Below are 19663 nucleotides of genomic sequence, written 5' to 3' on the forward strand. Positions count from 1 at the left end.
ATTTCCTAATTCTAGGTCTGGATTTTATCTTTATTTTTGTTTGGTTTTAAGGTATGATTGGTTTAGGTTTATGAGTCAGGATCACGTAGAGCCCAAGCTAGCCTAGAACTCTGTATTGCTGAAGATGATCTTAAACTCCTGATCTTCCTGCCTGTATCTCCCAAGTGCTGGGGTGCTAGTCATGTGAGCACATTTGGATGTTTGTTTGTTTTTTTGTCTGTAGGGTAAGTGGGCCAGGGTGGCCTTAAGTTTGTGGCAGTCATTCTGCTACTGTCTCCTAAATGCTATGATTATAAGTTTGGCCACTACTCCCAGCTGTTCTGATGTGCATTTGTGAATGTCAACTATGTAGTTTCTTGGGAAAAGAGAATAGTAAAGGAGGTTGTTGCTTAGATTTAATGCGTTTAAAATTTGGTATCTAGCTGCCTTTTAAAAATATTTATACAAATATACATTAATCTCTAATGTAATAGGTCATTTGAAATCTATAATATTGGAAAAATATGTGTATGTATTTATCTTCTGTTCTTACATACTGAATAGTTCTGCTTTAGGCTTTGGTTTTTACCTTTCTTGAAAAAGCACTTCTTCCTTATCACCATCCTGAGGTGTGTGCAAGCTCCCAGAGCTATCTAGGAAAGGCTTTGAGAACTGAACAAGTGGGATGTGCCTTACTGTAACTGCTAGAGACCTATTGCTTTCATTTATAATCTTCAACATGAACAAAAGTTTTCTATTTTTTTTTTGTTCTCAGTTCAGTTATAGTACTTTAGTGTCAATGCTTTCTGAAAAATGCACTTCTTAAATAGTTTAAAATTGTTACATTCTATCTAATGTCTTTTGAACATTACTTGACCACACATTTACATTAAATTTTGCTCCCCCTTCTCAAAAAGCTTTGTTGTCTTGGGATGTTTTATTCTGGTATGGGAATGAGTGTGTCGGCCTTGCCTTGTAGTAACTTGACTGGTTGTTTCAAAGTTAGAAATGATAATGGTATAGGATAAATATCTAAAGGACTATTAAATTCATAGGGGTCCCATGCAAAATAGACGTTATGAGAGAAAATTTATGTGTGATAAATCCAGTTAAGACTAGAAGGGAATTACTTATAATGAGTTTTTCTAAAAATTAGAAAATCTATACTGGTTCACTAAGTAAAAGTAATTTTGTTTTCTTGAAATTTTGGTTTATTCTTATCTATCTGTTTATCTATCTATCTATCTATCTATCTATCTATCTATCATCTATCTATTCATTTAGAAGGGCCCATTAGTCATCTCAGAATGGTACCTGTCCTTATATAAAGAAAAACAAAGAATTGGCTTGATTTGTAAAGTACCCAAGTAGTACTCAGACAATAGGTAATTCCATGCATACTTTTAGTTATTCCTCTATGGTTTAATATTATTATTAAAATGGGTTTTGGAAATCAGAGAAATTTCCAATATATCAGAGAATGTGTCATTCCATTGATTAGACAGGTAAATTATTCTGCTCTAATGAGGATAAATTAATATACTTTATAAAACTAAAATTAAAAATATCAAGCAAAATAATTAATTAAATATCAATAAAAGCTTGATATGTTTTCATATTAAGTCATATGGGCAGCACTAAAATTGTTAAGATATAGCTGGGCGTCGTGGTGCATGCCTTTAATCCCAGCACTTGGGAGACAGAGGCAGGGGGATTTCCGAGTTCGAGCACAGCCAGGGCTACACAGAAAAACCCTGTCTCGAAAAACCAAAAAAAAAAAAAAAAAAAAAAAAAAAGTTAAGATATGCCCTTTGATTCACATCAAATGATGTATAACTGGTCAGACAAATATTGCTGTGTGCCTAATTTGGAGAAAATACAGAGATAATCAGTTTGTAAATATGGATAGCTTGAGTAGTTTCCTAACTAATACTAAGAGCTGTTTACATTCTTAAAGACCCTGCAGTATGTGGCTTGTCTACTCTATAGTAAAGAAAAATGATTTAAAAATTTGAAAGTAGGAAATATGAAGAAAAATTTTCAAATTGCAAATCTTCTCTTCTCTTAAGGGTTAGGGTTTTAGAATCACATATTTGGATTCTTCCTTTAAATATAATAGTAGTTAAAACCTGTAGATGATTTTGTATTTAAATTATATCTAAAACAATGAAAATGAGGTTAATTTATAGAAAGAAAGTCACATCTACTTGAGAGACAAAGTGATGAATCATAGAAAAATTTACAGAATGAGTCAGATAAAGAATATGCCCAATTCTCATGAGAATAGTATAGAAGACAGGCTACTTAAGAGAACAGAGGGTTGGGAAGAAAGAAAGAGAGATGGAGACGGAGAGAGAGAGAGAGAGAGAGAGAGAGAGAGAGAGAGAGAGAGGAAGCGCATTATTGGGAGAGTTATACAGAGACAGGTTGTAGGTGAAGACAGGATGAGCCAGAGAATGAGAGAATGAGAATGGGCAAGAAGATTAGAAAACATTGCCAGAGTGAGTTGAAGGCCAAGCAGAGCAATTCAGTAAGAACCCGAGAGAAGCCAGATTGAATCAGTTAGCTTGGAGAGGAGTTTAAGCCAGAACAGCTGAGTTGAAGCAACCAGCAAGAGTTCAGAAAGAGCTAGTAAGTGTGAACTTATTCAGCAGTAAACCTTTGAGACGACAATTACTATTCCATTCTAGAAATTGAAAGCTGAAGATATTGATTATAAACTCAAGAAAGTGGAAATTTTCAGAATGATAACTGGAAGAAAACAGGTTAATTGGTAACCAAACTGCAATAGTAATGAAATACATATTAAGTATTTTACTGTGAAACTTATAGTTTTCTTCCTATCAGCCCCATTGGTCCATCTTTACTTACACTATATGCTATCCCAGCTAGGCTTGGTTTGCTTTTCCTTTACCAATGAGTATTTAAAACCACTTAGAAAAAAATAAAAAATCCCTGCTGTCTAAGGAAATTCCTTTTTTTTTTTTTCTGTAAAAGGCTATAATCTAGTAAGGTTTCTTCTTTTCTGCCTCACCCTTAGGTCAGATTGTAATCCTATGTCCTAAATTCATTCAATAATATCACTCATGTGGGGCATTGGGCTATGCACAGACAGCCTGGTTTCCAGTTGAGGCTAGATCTTGAACTCCAGGACCCCGTAGTGATAATTCACTTACATGGGAAGGAAGGAGTTCTCTCATGTCTCCTCAACCCTGGCTCCTGTCGAAGTTACCACCCTCACAACCCTCACAGGAGAGGTGTGGCTATCAGCCAAGTAGGAATAGCACCAAGCCTTCCCACATGCAAATAAGGTTTCCCCCAAACTCTCAATCCAAGCCAATGAGAGGTGCCTGCTTTCAAACCCTGAATCACCCCCAGAACTGTATATAAATCCATGCAGGGAATTAAAGGAATGCGAGAACTATCCCTTTGTCTGAGTCTTTTGTTCCAAGAGCTGTATGCGACACTTGGGAAGATATCTTCTCTCCTGAAGAGCCACTGGAGGTCCGGCCGCACTCCTCACTGGATTGTTTGGTCCAGCCTGACATGACTCAGTTCAGAGAGGCTTGGAGTTACCAAGTGACTTGGAAGGCGTGGCAGAGACTTATCTCCCTGCCTGCACTCACTTCCCTTTGCTGGAACCTTCCCACCCGGCCTGGACAGAGATCTCCATGGAAAACCTCTGGTACCCAGGCCCACACACTCAGACACTGTTCAGGTGTCAAGATACACACAACCCTGACTTCATTTTTCTTTCCTGTTCATAAATAGATCTTGTGAAAAACAATCTAAGGGGAAAGCATTTAGAGAGCATGCAGTGTGTGCGTTATGTGAGATGTCTAGCATATGCTTGTGTACCCAGCAGGCTCCTGAGGTTATGTGCAGATCATATTCTTGTACTAATGGGGATATTCCACTGAATCAGTCTTTTCTGATTCCATCAATCAGAAATGGGAATACTATCAGGAATCGTTATGAAGCCTATCAAATTTACCATCATGTATAAGAATGGTGTTGATAAAACTAAATTGTTTTGTCTTATAGGAAAATCTACATAAATATTATCAATAGGCAAATATCTTAATAATGATAGTTTTGTCATTGTTATCATAATTAATTTACCTATAATATATTATAGTTTTAATTTGTAGATGCAAAATAGAATTACATTGTATATCACATTATATAAGCAATCTTAGTGTTTTTATATAAATAAAACTATAGAACAAAAATCCATATTACATACTTAAATGAAGTAATTAATGTGAATTATTATTGGTCCCTAGCAACTTGAATCTTTATCTTGTAGAAATTTGTTGTTATGGAACTAACCTAGGTTCCTACAGACTGAATCACTAGACAGCTAGGAAAAAGAAAGACATAAAATCACTTGTACAAAAATCACACACTGACAAGTTTCTGTTGTATATTTGAATAGTTTCAAAATAATTAAAATTCAATCATACATGGATTATTAGAAGAGAGTCACACTTATGTTCTTTCTAGTAGATAGAAAATTCAGGGACATTCTTACTTTTCAATTCTTCTTCACTCTCAGCAGTACTCATGATGCTTTCTAATGTTTCATTCTGCTCAAGGTCCTTCCGGAAACATTTATGCTTCAAGTTGCCCATAAACAGTTGTAGTCCAATTAGTGCGAACACACTGAGACAGAACACAGTGAGGATCATGACGTCAGAGAGCTTCTTCACTGATTGGATCAGGGCCCCCACGATGGTTTTTAGTCCTTAAAATGTAGGGGGGAAAAAAGAGGCATTTATAATGACATAAAGGCTCTCAATGGGAAACAAGTCAAAACACAAGCCTAACTAGGAGTGCATGCATTATGTCAAGTCATTGACCTTAAATAACTGAACCCAGAGAAGTCCCCAGGTCCCAGAAGGTGGATCTGTACAACTTGTTCTTATGAAGTACAACAAGTGGTTAAAACTAGTAAAATATTTCCAAGAAATTATCAGGTTCAATTGGTAAGTAAGGTGGATGCTGAAACCATATTCACACTCACTTACAAATATAATCAATCGTTTTGTAACTGCTAATTCAGTAAATGATGGTCAAACAAACCACCTCTACATAATGGAACTAAAGAAGATACTAATTGTAGCACATAGTGATGACATATACTGAACGACTTTTCAAGTAAGAAACAGCTTGATAAACCATCCAAGTAAGAAACAGAAGTCAGTAAAACAATGTCATGCAATGCCTACATGCAGATATCTCCTATTGTCTTAATGGCATGATGTTCTGATTAGTTGAAATTTTCCTTCCTGAAAAAGTAGAAAACCAATCCTTTGGCAGGAGGAAAAATTTCAAGTGGAGATGTGAACCAAGTGGTCATCTTCCTTCTCCAAGACCCATGCAACTGATTAAACCCAATGGCTGACTTTTTAAATAAAAATTGCAATGAAAGCAGAAGGAATGCAGTTTGGTTCGAATGATGGAAGAAAATTCTTTTCTCCAAACAGTCAAAGCCAGCCCTTGTGTTTAACCCCACTCTCACCTGGAATGACTGATATTGTTTTCAATGCTCGGAGAACTCTGAATGTTCTCAACGCTGAGACATTGCCCAGGTCCACAAACTCTGTCACATATCTGCAATAGGGGAGTTTATACACAGACACAGTGACAACACACACACAGACAAAGAAAACTCCCAAACAGCTGGAGTTGAGCAGTCTAAAGCTCCACACCAATCACTTCTTACCTGGAATTACAGAAATAGTTTTCAAAGCTCTCAAGACTCTGAAAGTTCGAAGAGCTGAAACATTGCCTAGGTTTACAAATTCTGTTAAATACCTGTAGGATTAAATCAGAGTTATTCAGAATCTAGGCAGAGTGTATAATACTTACCGTCCTGTCAGTCAAAGTATTTTCTATATGTAGTTTGGCAAGTCTTTTTCTTTCCTAATTTAACCTAATGCATATGATTTGAATCATTTGATATTTGATTGTATTTTAATGTGATTCATAGACTTAAATTGTCAAATAATTAAATGATTAGTATAATAACATAGAGTTTTAATCCTCTATAAAATATTGAGAGCAGTATACTAAGTAAAAGAGTTCAAATTCAGCAAATTTCACTCAGATAAAATGACCAGCAAAAGCAATATAGTGTTTTAAAAGAGTCTGTGCATAGAGGGAGTGGAGGTACCTACTAATCAGTGGAGGGTTTCTTCTTGGAGTGAGTAAAATATTCTCAATTTAGACAGTATTGATGCCCATAAAATTTGTGAATACCTAGAAAGCACTGAGTTGCATAGTTCAAAGAGAAGAGCTTTGTGATGCATGCATAATAATAGAGAATGGAGAACCATGAGAAGGGTATCCATCTTGCCATTTTCTTATCCACACGAGAAAATGGAGCTAAGGTATACTCTATTGGAGGAAGCCTGAGAAATATGGAGTTGGGGAGGAATGAGGGAAACAGACTAGAAATCTCAGACCCTTATGAATTGACTGAATGTCTCAGATACCCTTATAATTCGAGATAGCGGAGGAAATTATTTAGGGTTGGGACTTAAAAGGTTTATGACTAGTACATTTGCAAAAAGATAGGAATGACGTAAAATGATACAGAAAGCCAACTGTGGTGCTCTTGCAGTAGCTGTACAATACGTGGTAGGAGCAATGTGTGGTGACAGCTCAGCTAGGAGAATTTGACTTTTCATTTTAATATACTTACTAGCTCATGGACACATACACTGTGCTTAGAATTAGAGGCCTTAGTCATTAAGGAGCATTGTGAGAGCTTCTGACATACTTTTAGTTTTACAATAAAGTCCTTTTTTTTTTTTTGGTTTTTGTTTTTTGGTTTTTCAAGACAGGGTTTCTCTGTGTAACCCTGGCTGTCCAAGAACTCACTCTGTAGACCAGGCTGACCTTGCACTCAGAAATCTACCTTAGTAGATTAAGTACTTCCAAGTACTGGGATTAAAGGTGTGCACCACCAGTGCCCTTCTTAAAATAAAGTCTTAAGAAAAATGTGTATCCAAGTAACACTGTTTATGTACATGTATAACACATGTCCACTCAGGTACTGATCAGGAGACAAGATAATCCTTATGCAAAACTTGTTTTGAGTGGAAAACACTTCCTAGAAATATATGACTGGGAATAGTTAGTCTTTTTGCAATTCTATCTACCTTTAAAGATAGCCATTTCATGTAAGAAAAATCAGCCTCCAAAAATTGATTTACCAGAATATTATTCTGAGACATTCAAAAATTTCCCAGGTCAAAAAAAAAAAAAAATTGAGAGTACTTACGCAAAAACAATGACAACAAAGTCCAGCCAGTTCCAAGGGTCACGGAGGAAGGTGAATTCGCCCACGCAAAAGCCTCTTGCAAGGATTTTTATGAGTGATTCAAAAGTATATATCCCAGTAAAAGTGTACCTGAAGGAGAGAATAAGTTGAAATATTAGGTGAGAAATGAATAATTTCTCATTACAATCTTTACAGTTTATTAACACCGATTGTGTACAGGAATTGTGCACAGGAATTGTGCACAGGAAGGCCTCTCTTGGAGGTTGCTGTTAGCATATGGATCATTCCACCTCATAAAGTACATTGCACAAGGGATGATTTCCAGGAGCTCTTAAAACATCCTTCTCAGCTACACATAGGTATTAGATCCGTCCAGAGAATCCCAATAGAGATTGTAAGAACAACATAGCCTCTAACATGAGATGCACATCATATTTATGAACAGGAAAGGGGATAAGATAAGCTTACTCTTTCAGAAACACTGTAGCATCTAATGATTCAAACCCTATTCCCGGTGAGTTAACATGGAGGAGAGAGAACTGAAAAGAAAATTGCATGCAGGAGAAAAATAAAATGCATTATATTATAGACTCAACTTCTAAACTTCTGGAAGGAGAAAGAATGCTTGAAAATTACCATTTAACCCCAGTTTCATAGATACTAATGAGCACTTACTCTACGTTTTTGGTCCAATCTGGAGGGTTGCTCATGGTCATGAATATGCAGTTTGTCAGAATTGTGCACATGATTAGCATGCTGAATAAGGTAGCTTCCAGTCAAGGAATATGGGACACCACAAAAGAGAAGCTGATGATGACATTGGTTGAAATGCAAACAAACAACTTTTCTTTAGAAAATAATCAAAATAAGTGAACAGTTACCCTACTGAATAAAATTATCATACTCTGAAATTCTAATAAGACCATCCTCTCATTCTCTTATGAGACTAAGTTATATTGGAATCTATAAAGATTTTTCAAGGTGCAGACGAGCCTATATGTAGGTCTGAATACAGGAGCAAACCCAACATCTTGATGTACTGCTTAAGGTAAGCTTTGGAAAGGATATGAGTGCACTAAAATCTTAATAGATATTCTTCTGAGAGGACTGAAGGGAGACAGCATGTACAAAGCAGGGGTGGCGTTGAAACGGAAGATTGCTTTCCCTTTGTTCAATACTATAAAAGTCTGAGGAGGAAAAAGAGACAGGATGAAGCTGAACTCCCAACACTTTAATCCATCACATTGTTATGAGCAGTTTATACCTCCATGGGGTAGTGCAGGACTGAAGAAAAGCTGCCCTGGGGATTTACAAGGGCTTCCCATGTGTGGAAGCATCTGTTAGTCACTGGTCAATGAACTCCTAGGTTGTTTGTTTTCAATAAGAACTGAGCTGCATACGAGTATATAGTAGTTCTATACAAGTCCACTCTTTAGACTTTGTGACAGCACATTGTAATCTACAAAGTTCATGCTAAACAACCTCAAAATAAAGTTACCCCCAAAAGTTTTATGATGTAAGCATGTTTGTGATGATGTGTTGGACAACCCTCTTAGCTCTCCTCAGCCACATTCAGCCCAGGGAGAGTGAGATGGACAGATGAACAGGTCCAAGGAGCTCCCAAAACATTACATGATTTCTTCAATAATTATAGTCAACTTGCCATTTAGTTTTTAAATGTAACTTTTCTTTCTTTTCTTACATAGATTTTAACAATGGGTAGACACAATCTATCTCTGTTTTTTAACCACAGTACCTTGAGAGTTTTAAAACATTCTGAGAATTGTCATTAAATTTTTCCCATAATTTTAAGTCATGTCAGAACTCAAAGTACCCTTTCTTTCCTTGGTGTGTGTGCGTGTGCGTGTGCGTGTGCGTGTGTTTGTGTGTGTGTGTGTATACCTGCATGCAGTTGCCTAATGGGTTCTGATGTATATTCAAGAGTGTGCATGTGCACATGAAAGGCCAAAGGACAACTTCAACTCTCAGGTGTAATTGACCTAGTTTTTATGTGACAATGCCTCTCACTGACCTATAACTCTCAGGTCATCTTGTGTGAGCTCTTTTTCTCTTGTCTTGTTTACATTTTATATAAGTGTAAAAAAGCTTACTACAAGAAATTTTTTTCACCAACTTGGTGGGGGAGGGGGTGTTTTTACTTACGTGGGATATCTATTTTTTCAGTTATATATTATCTCAACAAACTGGACTTTCTACAAACACATGGTGAAGAATTGTGTCATAAAATGCAAAGAAGGGGGATCAAAACTAACATGAAACCTACTACACTATTACATAGTTTTAGCAAGATCAAGTTGCATTGCATATGAAATTTAAAAATTAAAGGATGACTTGTGTTTTAAAATATTTTTTCTTTTATTGAAAATAGATTTTCCTTTACATAATATATCATGTTTACAGTTGCTCTGCTTTCTTGAACCTCCAGTTCCTTCTGACCTCTGTGCTCAACGTATTACCACAAGTAGCTGCCCAGAGTGCTCAGCAGGTAGAGCCATTCTCTACTAAGCCTGATGATAACTTGAGTTTGTTCACTAGGCCTCACATAGTAGAACCAGAGAAATGATTTCCACCAGGTGTCACATGACTTCACCTACATACCCTATACATTAAACAAGTGTAACATAGCTGTGACTATAAAAAGTACCAGAAAGGGTTCACCATGCCATCCCTAAAACTGTAGACTTTCTGTTGAATAATTAGTCAATTCAAATAAGCATGCCAATATCACTACCAGGTTTAACAAATTACTAGAAAAAGGACATAGTCTCAGAATCCTTATGTGTATTTAATATAACGCTCACTACATGAGGTCATTAATCTCCATGTATCTTTTGTATGGGTTGAAATCAAGAGAACTCCGCCACTGAAGTCTCAATTACTTACTTTTTTGTCTGCATAGTATGGGTCCAGGTCCTCCAGGGGCTCTGACACCATTCCCGGGGGAATGTCTCCGTAGATGAAGGGTAGCTGTTTACCTGCTTCCAAGTCACTACTGGGCTTGGGACCTTCTTCCTCATCATCTTTCTTTTCATCTTTGTGTCCCTTGGCTTTTTCTTCAGAAATGCGTTGTTCAATGAGGGCAAGGGACTGTTTTGTGAAGTGAACGAAGCTCTGAGGTCCTGGCGGAGGCAACATCGCCATCTTCTCATCCTGTAGGTTTTATTTCCCCTTCGGATCCTTACCTAAGAGGCCTGTGTGAAAAGACAGAAAGGAAAACGTAACTACATGGCTTCTACCTGACACAATTTAAAAACTTGGTGACAAAAATATCCAGTCTTGGGGTGCACTCGGTGGCTGTGATTGATATTGATTACCAATGTGACCTACAACCCCCTAGGAGACAAGACTCTACACTCAACTCTGAGGTATCACCTACATTGGATTAGCCTATGGATATGACAGTGAAGGAATATCTAGATTAAATGAACCAAATCATGCATACCTTCCTTGAATGTAGGGAGTAACATTTCATGGCCTGGAATCCAGGATAGCATAAAAAGAAGAAAGTCCTCTGGACTCAGGCATTAACCATCCTGTGCTTTCTGAGTATGGACACAATGTGCCCAATGACCTCAAGGTCATGCTGCCATGCCTTTACTGGCATGGTAGATTGTAGCCTTGAATAGTGAGTGGGTCAAAATATACCCTCTTTTCCTTAATCTTGCTTCTTGTTGTATATTTGTTATAGCAAAAAGAAAGCAACAATGCTATGCGTTCATAGAGTACTTTCCTTTCACGAGCAAGGACTTTCACTCTGACTTGCAAATCTAAAGAAACAAATAAACCAACAACCAAACAGCAGATAGGCATAGAAGAGGTAATGTGCATACAAACTCACAACAAAGTATGACGTATCCACTGCTGGCCAAGTAGTATGTGTTACTTTCTTAAAACATTTAAATCTAATACAAACAGCTCTAAAGTGAAATAAAGAGACAGTTTCCTGAGGAAACATTTTAATTCAACTTTACTTTTCATCCATATGTTTATACACACACACACACACACACACACACACACACACACACACACACACAAACACGGAGTTTTTGATTTGATATTTTTAAATAAGTCAAACTTATTTAAAAAGAAAACAAGCTTTTGCTCTGGCACACTGTTATTGGTGTTTGTGACTGCTACCAGACAACATATCTGTATTTTAAGGTGAAAAGAGAAATGTTTGGAAATGTTCAGTTGAGCCATGCATATGCTTTCCTCAGGATCTTAATGGTAATGTGAACATTGGATTTTGTTATCCATGCTACCGATCAGAAGACTTCTTAGTGTGCTCAGCATGTTGGCCAATCACTACTGATGCCGGAATTCCAGAGGGTAAGGCAAAAAAATCTTGAGTTCAAGATGAGTCTGGGCTATATTGCAAATTCTGTCTTAAAAAAGTAAACAAGCAACTTGACCAACTATATACTGAGAGACTTCATCACATGCAGAAGAAGGGTAAATTAAGAAGAGTTGCCATGTTCCGCTCTTCCCCCACCCCCAACACCATAAAGCACAATGTAAATGGCATGTCAATTATAGTAGTAACAATGTAAATGCATAAAAATATTATTGAGCAGGGCAGTGGTGGCACATGTCTTTAATCCCAGCACTTGGGAGGCAGAGGCAGGCAGATTTCTGAGTTCGAGGCCAGCCTGGTCTACAGAGTGAGTTCCGGGACAGCCAGAGCTACACAGAGAAACCCTGTCTTTATTGTTGAATCTGTTTTTTACCAGGATCTCTCCAATTCCCATTCTCATTCCCATTCCCATGGCAAAACCAATAAGCTTCAATTAGGGCAACATAGATTACTCTTCTCCTCAGGTACCCAGGCATATTGCAAGTGAACTGGCTGAGAAGCAGGGTCTTAAGGAATCTTCAACATGCACAGAGATATCAAAGATGGGGCATGGCTCATCTGTTACATCAGCTGTTTCCAGTGTCCCTCACTCAGTTGGATGAATAAATAAGCCCATGTAGAAATTGTAGGCTTCATCAGAAATGTTGAAAGGCAATAAAATAATTTTGAATGTCATTTGTTTTAGGATTTGTAGAACAAATCCAGCTTTTGTGAGGAATGCTTTTTATGGTTTCTGACATCATGGCACATGTCTTCTCATTACCTTTCTAAACTGCTAACTCATCCTTACTTACAGGAAGTGTCTCACCAAACACTAAATCTCGCACATTTCTTTATATCCGATATCTATAGCTGTCACAATTAACAGAAAATTAGCTGTGTCTTCAACACACTTATGTGTGAAAAGGCATACTATCCAATTCAAAGGCAGACTTTGCTTCATTCTAGTAAAGGCAAATATGGTTAGGATTAGTAGCTTACATGATTTTTTACTGTCCTGTAAAGACAGATGGAGGTTTAGGCACATGTCAGGATATAATCACAGGTTAATAGAAGGTGCCAGGGCTCTCAGCTTGTGGCATAACGATGGGACATTTCTGACATAAATGGTTGTATTCTTTGCCATTTCTGTATTTACTCACTACAGGCAAGAACAGAAAGGCATTGATAGGTAGGGGCAGAGATAGCAAATACTAAATGTCATGGAGTGCTTGTTATATTTGGAATAACACATCCATACTTATCACTCAGAATTATGAAGCTGCATAATCATGACCGAAGAATACTCATGGGCAGTTAATATTATTAGTTTGTAAGAAAATTTCAATAATTAATTACCTGTACAAGAACTGTCATCACAAACTTGCTGACCTGACTCCAGATGTTGATAGCTTTATTGAGTTTATATTCATCTAATTTGAGAACAATTGCCACTAATGTCTGAGACATTCCAAAGCATTCAGGGAACTCACATAGGCAGAGGTCCCCAGTCTTCACAGAGTGTCACTGGGCTCTTTGTGAACATGACTGAAGGATTAATGATTATGCACATTCTGAAGTAGATGATAAGGTTCCCCTCTCAAGAATTGATAAAAATCCATGTAATAGATATATTTTATGACCTGTGATGTCTACACTCAGTTCCATTGTTCTTATAGTTTCATTTTTTATTCTTTTCCCTTCCCTACTCCTTCCTTCTCATTCTTGTGATCGCTTTCTATCTATCTATCTATCTATCTATCTATCTATCTATCTATCTATCTATCTATCTATGTACTAACCATCTCTCTATAACCACTTTGACTATTCATGCATACCCTAAGCATACAAACTCTTGAATAATCAAATGTCATACAAACAGAGGGGGTATATGTATGTATGGTGAATTAACATTTGCAAAAGTATATGCCATATTTTCTTGATGAAGGACAAACCTATGGAGAAGTTAAGTACCAATTTAACACCATTTTCTGGAAAATTACATAGAAATAGTCATTGGATTCTGTCATCTTCATTTAGACTGGGGGAACAAAACTTCATTTTGTTTTAGTAATAACACTCTTTTCAAGCAGAACAGGTCTAGTTGGCATCTGAGTGTCATTGACAATTATAAAAGAAGAGGCTTGTGAAATGGTTGGCTAGCAGGGTTCTAACAGACAAACAACATAACTAAAACAGGAAAAACACAAGAATGCCAGTGATGGGATACAGCATGTCTGTTACCACAGGTGTTTTAAACACTCCTGCCTGTTAGATGAGTAATTAAACCATGTACATTTTTATCACTAAGGCATCAAATTTAAGAAAACAAGTTTATTTCTGAGCAAAGATTTAAATAAAGCAAAGCTAAAAATGTCTAATGAAAACAAAAATCTAAATGTACAGAAACTCTGTTGTGAAATTTACTTTATATGTGTGTGGGTATTTTGCTTGAAAGCATGGTGTGTACTTTGTGCACACAATGCCCTCAGATCTCCTGGAATTATAGGTACAGATGGTTGTAAGTCACCATGTAGGTTCTGGAAATGGAACTCTGTCCTCTGGAAGAGTGGCCAGTGCTCTTAACCACTGAGCCATGCCTCCAGCCACCAGAAACTCTTTAAAATATTAAATGAAGAGCATCATGTAAGAATCCTATAGCATTTAAGAGCATAAGACACCTAGAAAGAAAATATAATGAAAAGGACAGATGAAAATATTTCCTTCATGAAGTATTAACATAATAGTGTATCATAGTGCAAAACTCAGTAAAGAACAAAAGCGACTATAAATATATAACATTTCAAGTTTTCTCTGTCAAAAATAACAATTGAAATAAAAATTGAAATATGGGAAGCCATATATTATGTATTAACATAGAAAAGTCATCAATAAAATAATAGTGATGTTTGCGATGAAATATCTAATAATATGAATATGGTACACAATTGCTTGTAAAGATATTTTGTATACCTAGCAAAAGTCTTAAATACATTGGCTGATGTTTACTGCCAAATACTTTCCTTTCTAGGAACTTATCCAAAGTCAATAATGTCAAATGTCTTCTAACAATTATGAAGATGTTTATTGAAATGTTTTTGCATTACATAAAATCATAATCAATACAAAAGTCAAAATTAATTAAGTAGCAAAATGAACATATAAGGATAAACCTATGTAGCCTTTTGAAAAGCGCTTTTATAGACTAATGAATTATAAGCAACTAATAATGGATCTTGACAGAACGGAAATTACATTCACACATTTATTAAGCTAAAAATTTAAATGTGAAGCATGTAATACTCAGTATGTAATGTATTTAATATAAGTAATCCCTGGTCTTCAATTGACTGCATTTTTTTATATGTTTATGAGTTTCCTTAGTAAAATGTTAAAATCATGTAGTATCACACATCATAGGATGTGTGTCAACCTTAAGGTATGTTTTGACTTCACTTGTGTAGATCCTGAGGGTCAAACTAAGGTTGTTATATTTGATTGGGAGCAACTTTACCATCTGATCAATCTTACTAACCTATTATTGACTATTTCAATAGATTATTCCTATTAATTTAATCATACTTCTGTTTTAAATGTTTTATACTATAAAATTCCATGCTTATGTCAAAAATGATAATACTTTAAAACAAAGTATTCTGATCTGGCTTTTATTTAGCAAATAAACCAGTGTTTGTTATTGTCAAGTTTAACTGGTACTTTGAACTGAGAGGCCACCATACTGTTTGCCGTTACTATTAACATATATTCTTTAAAGTGAAATTATAATCATACCCAAAATACCTTTTTATTGCATTACTATTTTGCACATTACTATCTATCCTTAATGTTGCAGTGAAGGGTTATTTATACAATTACCAAAAGAAAATCCTAAATATGTTACATTAGTACCTGGGACTATCAAAAGTTGAAATAAATATGGAGGCATTCTGGACACTGATTTCTTTTCTTAAATCACTAGAATCTATCTATTAATATCTACATTATGCACCATCTATGTCTATCTAGTGATCCATCTCTTAATTTTTCCTTCATATGTACTTTTAGTTATATAAAGTAATAACATTAATACACAAAGTGATAACATATTAATAGATAACATTGTTATTTATGAATAACAATGGTCTTTTACAAATGAATATGACCTCTTAATGTCTGTATTTCCTGTGTAATCACAGGAATGATATCATTCAGGAATTTCATGAAATCACTGGAAGCCAGAGGGAAAAAACCCCAGTGTCCATGAATCTGGAGAAGATGATGCAGAGGAGATGGAGATGGAAGCCAAAGGCACAGCATGCAGGAGTTTTCTATTACTTTGGAAAGGAGTGGTCAGAGTTTGACACATGTGGCAAGAACAGAAAAAAACAAGTTGATTAACCCACGGATTGCTTATTCAACAATGTTTCAGGACATACTATCTGATATCACCTCTTCTCTATCTAACTACAAAGCAGTGTGATATATCCCTAAACTAAACTGAAAAATGAATTTTAGAGTGAGCTATGCTGGGTTACTAGGGTGTTGATATCCACTGCAGCTAGAAACAGTGGTATCCAGATAAAATGGAATTCTTGCGTGCTTCCATTTTGCACATATATACTAAACTGTGGTCTGGTATCAGGATGCCAAACCTGTAAACAGAGCTTGAAGCTCTCCTTCCTTTTGAAGAATAACTTAGTTGGTAAACAAATATAGATCAATACACAGGTAGAAGCAACCTTCTCCAAAAGCAGTATATGCTTTCCCCAGTAGGGATTAGACAACAAATGATAAATTTATATACCAGTACTACCAAACAGAAATATGTAGACTCAAGTGACTGGATTGGAGGCTTAAATCCAGAAAAGCTCACCATATATTATACATGTTAAAAAAGGATAAAACTATTGATCCTTGAGAAGTTTGAGGGAACAGGAAATCTACTATATAATATAATAGGCATCAACAATAATAAGGACATTGTTCTTTATAAGTAAAGACATGGTGATCAGAATAATATGTCAATGAACTCTAATAAAAGAAGTCAGAAATTAAATGAAAATTAGAGAAATTAAACTAAAGTACATATTATAGAAAGTGTAAATGGTTCCAGAAATTGAATCATCACCCCACTATATATATACTTTTTTTTCACAGTGTTTTTTTTCTTGGTAGAGAAAACATTTTATTTAATTTTTTTATTAGATATTTTCTGCATATACATTTCAAATGCTATCCCGAAAGCTCCCTATACCCTCCCTCTGCCCTGCTCCCCTACGCACCCACTCCTACTTCTTGGCCCTGGCATTCCCCTGTACTGGGGCATATAAAGTTTGCAATACCCAGGGGTCTCTCTTCCCAGTGATGGCCCACTAGGCCATCTTCTGCTACATATGTAGCTAGAAATACAAGCTCTGTGGGGTACTGGTTAGTTCATATTGTTGTTCCACCTATAGGGTTGCAGACCCTTTCAGCTCCTTGGATGCTTTCTCTAGCTTCTCCATTTGGGGCCCTGTGTTCCATTTTATAGATGACTGTGAGCATCCACTTCTGTATTTGCCAGACCCCGGCATAGCCTCATATGAGAAAGCAATAACAGGGTCCCTTCAGCAAAATCTTTCTGGTATATGCAATAGTGTCTGGGTTTGGTGGCTGATTATGGGATGTATCACCAGGTGAGGTATTCTCTGGATAGTCCATCCTTTCGTCTTAGCTTCAAACTTTGTCTCTGTAACTCCTTTCATCCAACCCTACTTTTTTGATTGGGTTATTTGGTTTTGTTGGAGGTTAACTTCTTGAGCTCTTTATATGTTTTGGATATTAGCCATCTTGAATGGCATAGAATCATTTAAAGAAATGTTCAAAGTCCTTAGTCATCAGGAAAATACAAATCACCTCACACCAATCAGAATGACTAAGGTTAAAATCTTAGGTGACATCACATGTTGTGTTGGATGTGGAGAACAGACACTCCTCCATTGCTGGTTTGATGGTAAACTGGTAAAACCACTCTGGAAATCAATCTAGAGAGTCCTCAGAAAATTGAAAATAGATCTACCTGAAGCCTCAGCTATACCACTCTTGGGCATGAACCCAGAAGATGTACCACTATGGCACAGGGGCATGTATTCCATTATGTTCATAGTGGCCTTATTTGTGATAGCCAGAAGCTGTAAACAACCCAGATGTCCCACAATGGAATAAAAGATACAGAAAATGTGGTTCATTTACACAATGGAATACTATTCAGCTATTGAGAAGAGGACATCATGAGTTTTGCAGGCAAGTGGATAGAACTAGAAAATATCATCCTGAGTGAGGTAACTCAGACTCAAAAGGACATGCATAGTATATACTCACTACTAAGTGGATATTAGCCAAAAAAGCACAGAATACCAAGGATACAATCTAAAGAGCTCAAGAAGGTTAACAAACTGAAGAGCCCAAGTGAGGATGCCTCAATCTCAGTTGGGAGGGAGAAGAAAGCAATCATGGGGGAGCAGAGAGAGGAGGGGATCTGGGTGGGAGAGGAGACAGGATTGGGAAAAGGGGAACATGATCAGGTATTGGAGGAGGAGGAAATCAGGAGTGAAGTCCTGAGGACCGGCAGAAAGAATAGAAACAGGTAGGGAGGTCGGAGGTAGGGGGACACTCTAGAATGTACCAAAGATCTGAGAGGTGAGAGAATCTCAGAACTCAGATGGAAGGACTTAGACGATATGCCCTACAGTGGGAAGAGGGAACTTGGAGAGTCCACCTCCAGTAGAAAGACAGGGCATCAAATGGAGGGATGGGCGTTGCCAACCCAGAGTCAAAAACACTGACCAAGAATTGTTCCTATCTAAACAAACTGCAGGGACAAAAATGGAGAAGAAACTGAAGGAAAGAAACTCCAGTGGCCAGCCAAAATTGAGATTCAGCTCAAGGGGAGTCTCCAAGGCCTGACCCTATTACTGATGTAATGTGCTTACAGACAGGAGCGTAGCATGGCTGCACTCCGAGGGGCCCAAAAAGCAGCTGAAAGAATCAGATGCAGATACTTACACCCAACCAATGGACAGAAGCTGGGGACCCTGTGGTTGAACTAGGGAAAGGCTGGAAGAATCTTAAGAGGAGGGTAAACCCATAGGAAGACCAACAGTCTCGACTAACCTGGACACCCAAGATCTCTCAGACACTGAGCCATCAACCAGGCAGCATACACCATGATAAGAGGCCCCTGACACATACAGCAGAGGACTGCCTGTTCTGGCCTTAATGATAGAAGATACAACTAACCCTGTGAGGCCTCAGGGAGTGGGGAGGTCTGGTGGGCTGGGGGTGGTGTGGAAACATCCTCTTGGAGTTAGGGAAGAAGGAATGAGATAAGAAACTGTGGGAAGGTGGACCGGGAGGGGGATAACGACTGGATTAAAGAAAAAGATTAAATTATAATCATAAAAAGTCCCCCAATTACCCTTTTTACTTTACTGTACTGAAAGAAATGGTTTCTCTAAACCTTTACTACCACTACACATAAAGTCTGATAAAAAATATAACAGACTTTGAAGTATAAAGAAACTCAAAATAGTTTCCTTTTTTATGTTTTTGTGAAGAGTTATTTGGATTTGAATAATATTTCAAGAATCAGGTATAATACAAGAAGCAGCTCACATTAGACTGGTTAGCAAATAGTCTGAATAAAGAGAAGAGGGAGATGATTCTTGAATAAGCCCCCACAACTGCATACCATGACAGCTTTCCAAACAGAGAGAAAATCAAAACATGGCATGCAGATTGACCAGCCAATGCAACTGAAGAGAAGTTCTAATTAAGATTGATGTGGTCTTTGAGTTCAAAATTTAAATGAGAGTTTTATTTCCTTTCCTTTGCCAAACCACCTTGTTAAATATGTCAAAGAAAAACATTTTTATGATTTACCTAGAGTATCAGCTTATCATTTTGTCACCTTGCTAATTATTAAGGCTTATGGGAAAGGTAAGGGTAGAAACAGATAAGAACATGCAGACATAAATAAACATATCTATATGAATGGA

At 36.9% G+C, this 19663-nt stretch overlaps 1 protein-coding gene across 7 annotated transcripts in view; it reads right to left on the reverse strand.

Annotated features, from left to right (window-relative positions):
• Positions 1–19663, reverse strand: part of Scn9a (sodium channel, voltage-gated, type IX, alpha) — a 155035-nt gene that overhangs the window by 77753 nt on the left and 57619 nt on the right. For 4 of the 7 annotated variants that reach the window (XR_001781564.2, XR_374432.4, XM_006499033.4 and 1 more), the window contains exons 2-7: positions 10175–10482; positions 8339–8457; positions 7946–8035; positions 7271–7399; positions 5504–5595; positions 4514–4726 (exon numbers count right to left, since the gene is read on the reverse strand). Coding sequence is in view for 5 of the 7 variants with exons in the window: in XM_006499033.4 (XP_006499096.1) it covers positions 4514–4726; positions 5504–5595; positions 7271–7399; positions 7946–8035; positions 8339–8457; positions 10175–10432 (901 nt within the window). In the remaining 2 variants the exon portion in view is untranslated. Of the gene's footprint in view, positions 1–4513; positions 4727–5503; positions 5596–5707; positions 5800–7270; positions 7400–7945; positions 8036–8338; positions 8458–10174; positions 10483–19663 lie in introns of those variants that run through there. The other 3 variants (XM_006499035.4, NM_001290674.1, XM_006499036.2) reach the window with 2 other exon arrangements.

Source organism: Mus musculus, chromosome 2 (genome assembly GCF_000001635.26).
Source record: "Mus musculus strain C57BL/6J chromosome 2, GRCm38.p6 C57BL/6J".
Classification (NCBI taxonomy): domain Eukaryota; kingdom Metazoa; phylum Chordata; class Mammalia; order Rodentia; family Muridae; genus Mus; species Mus musculus.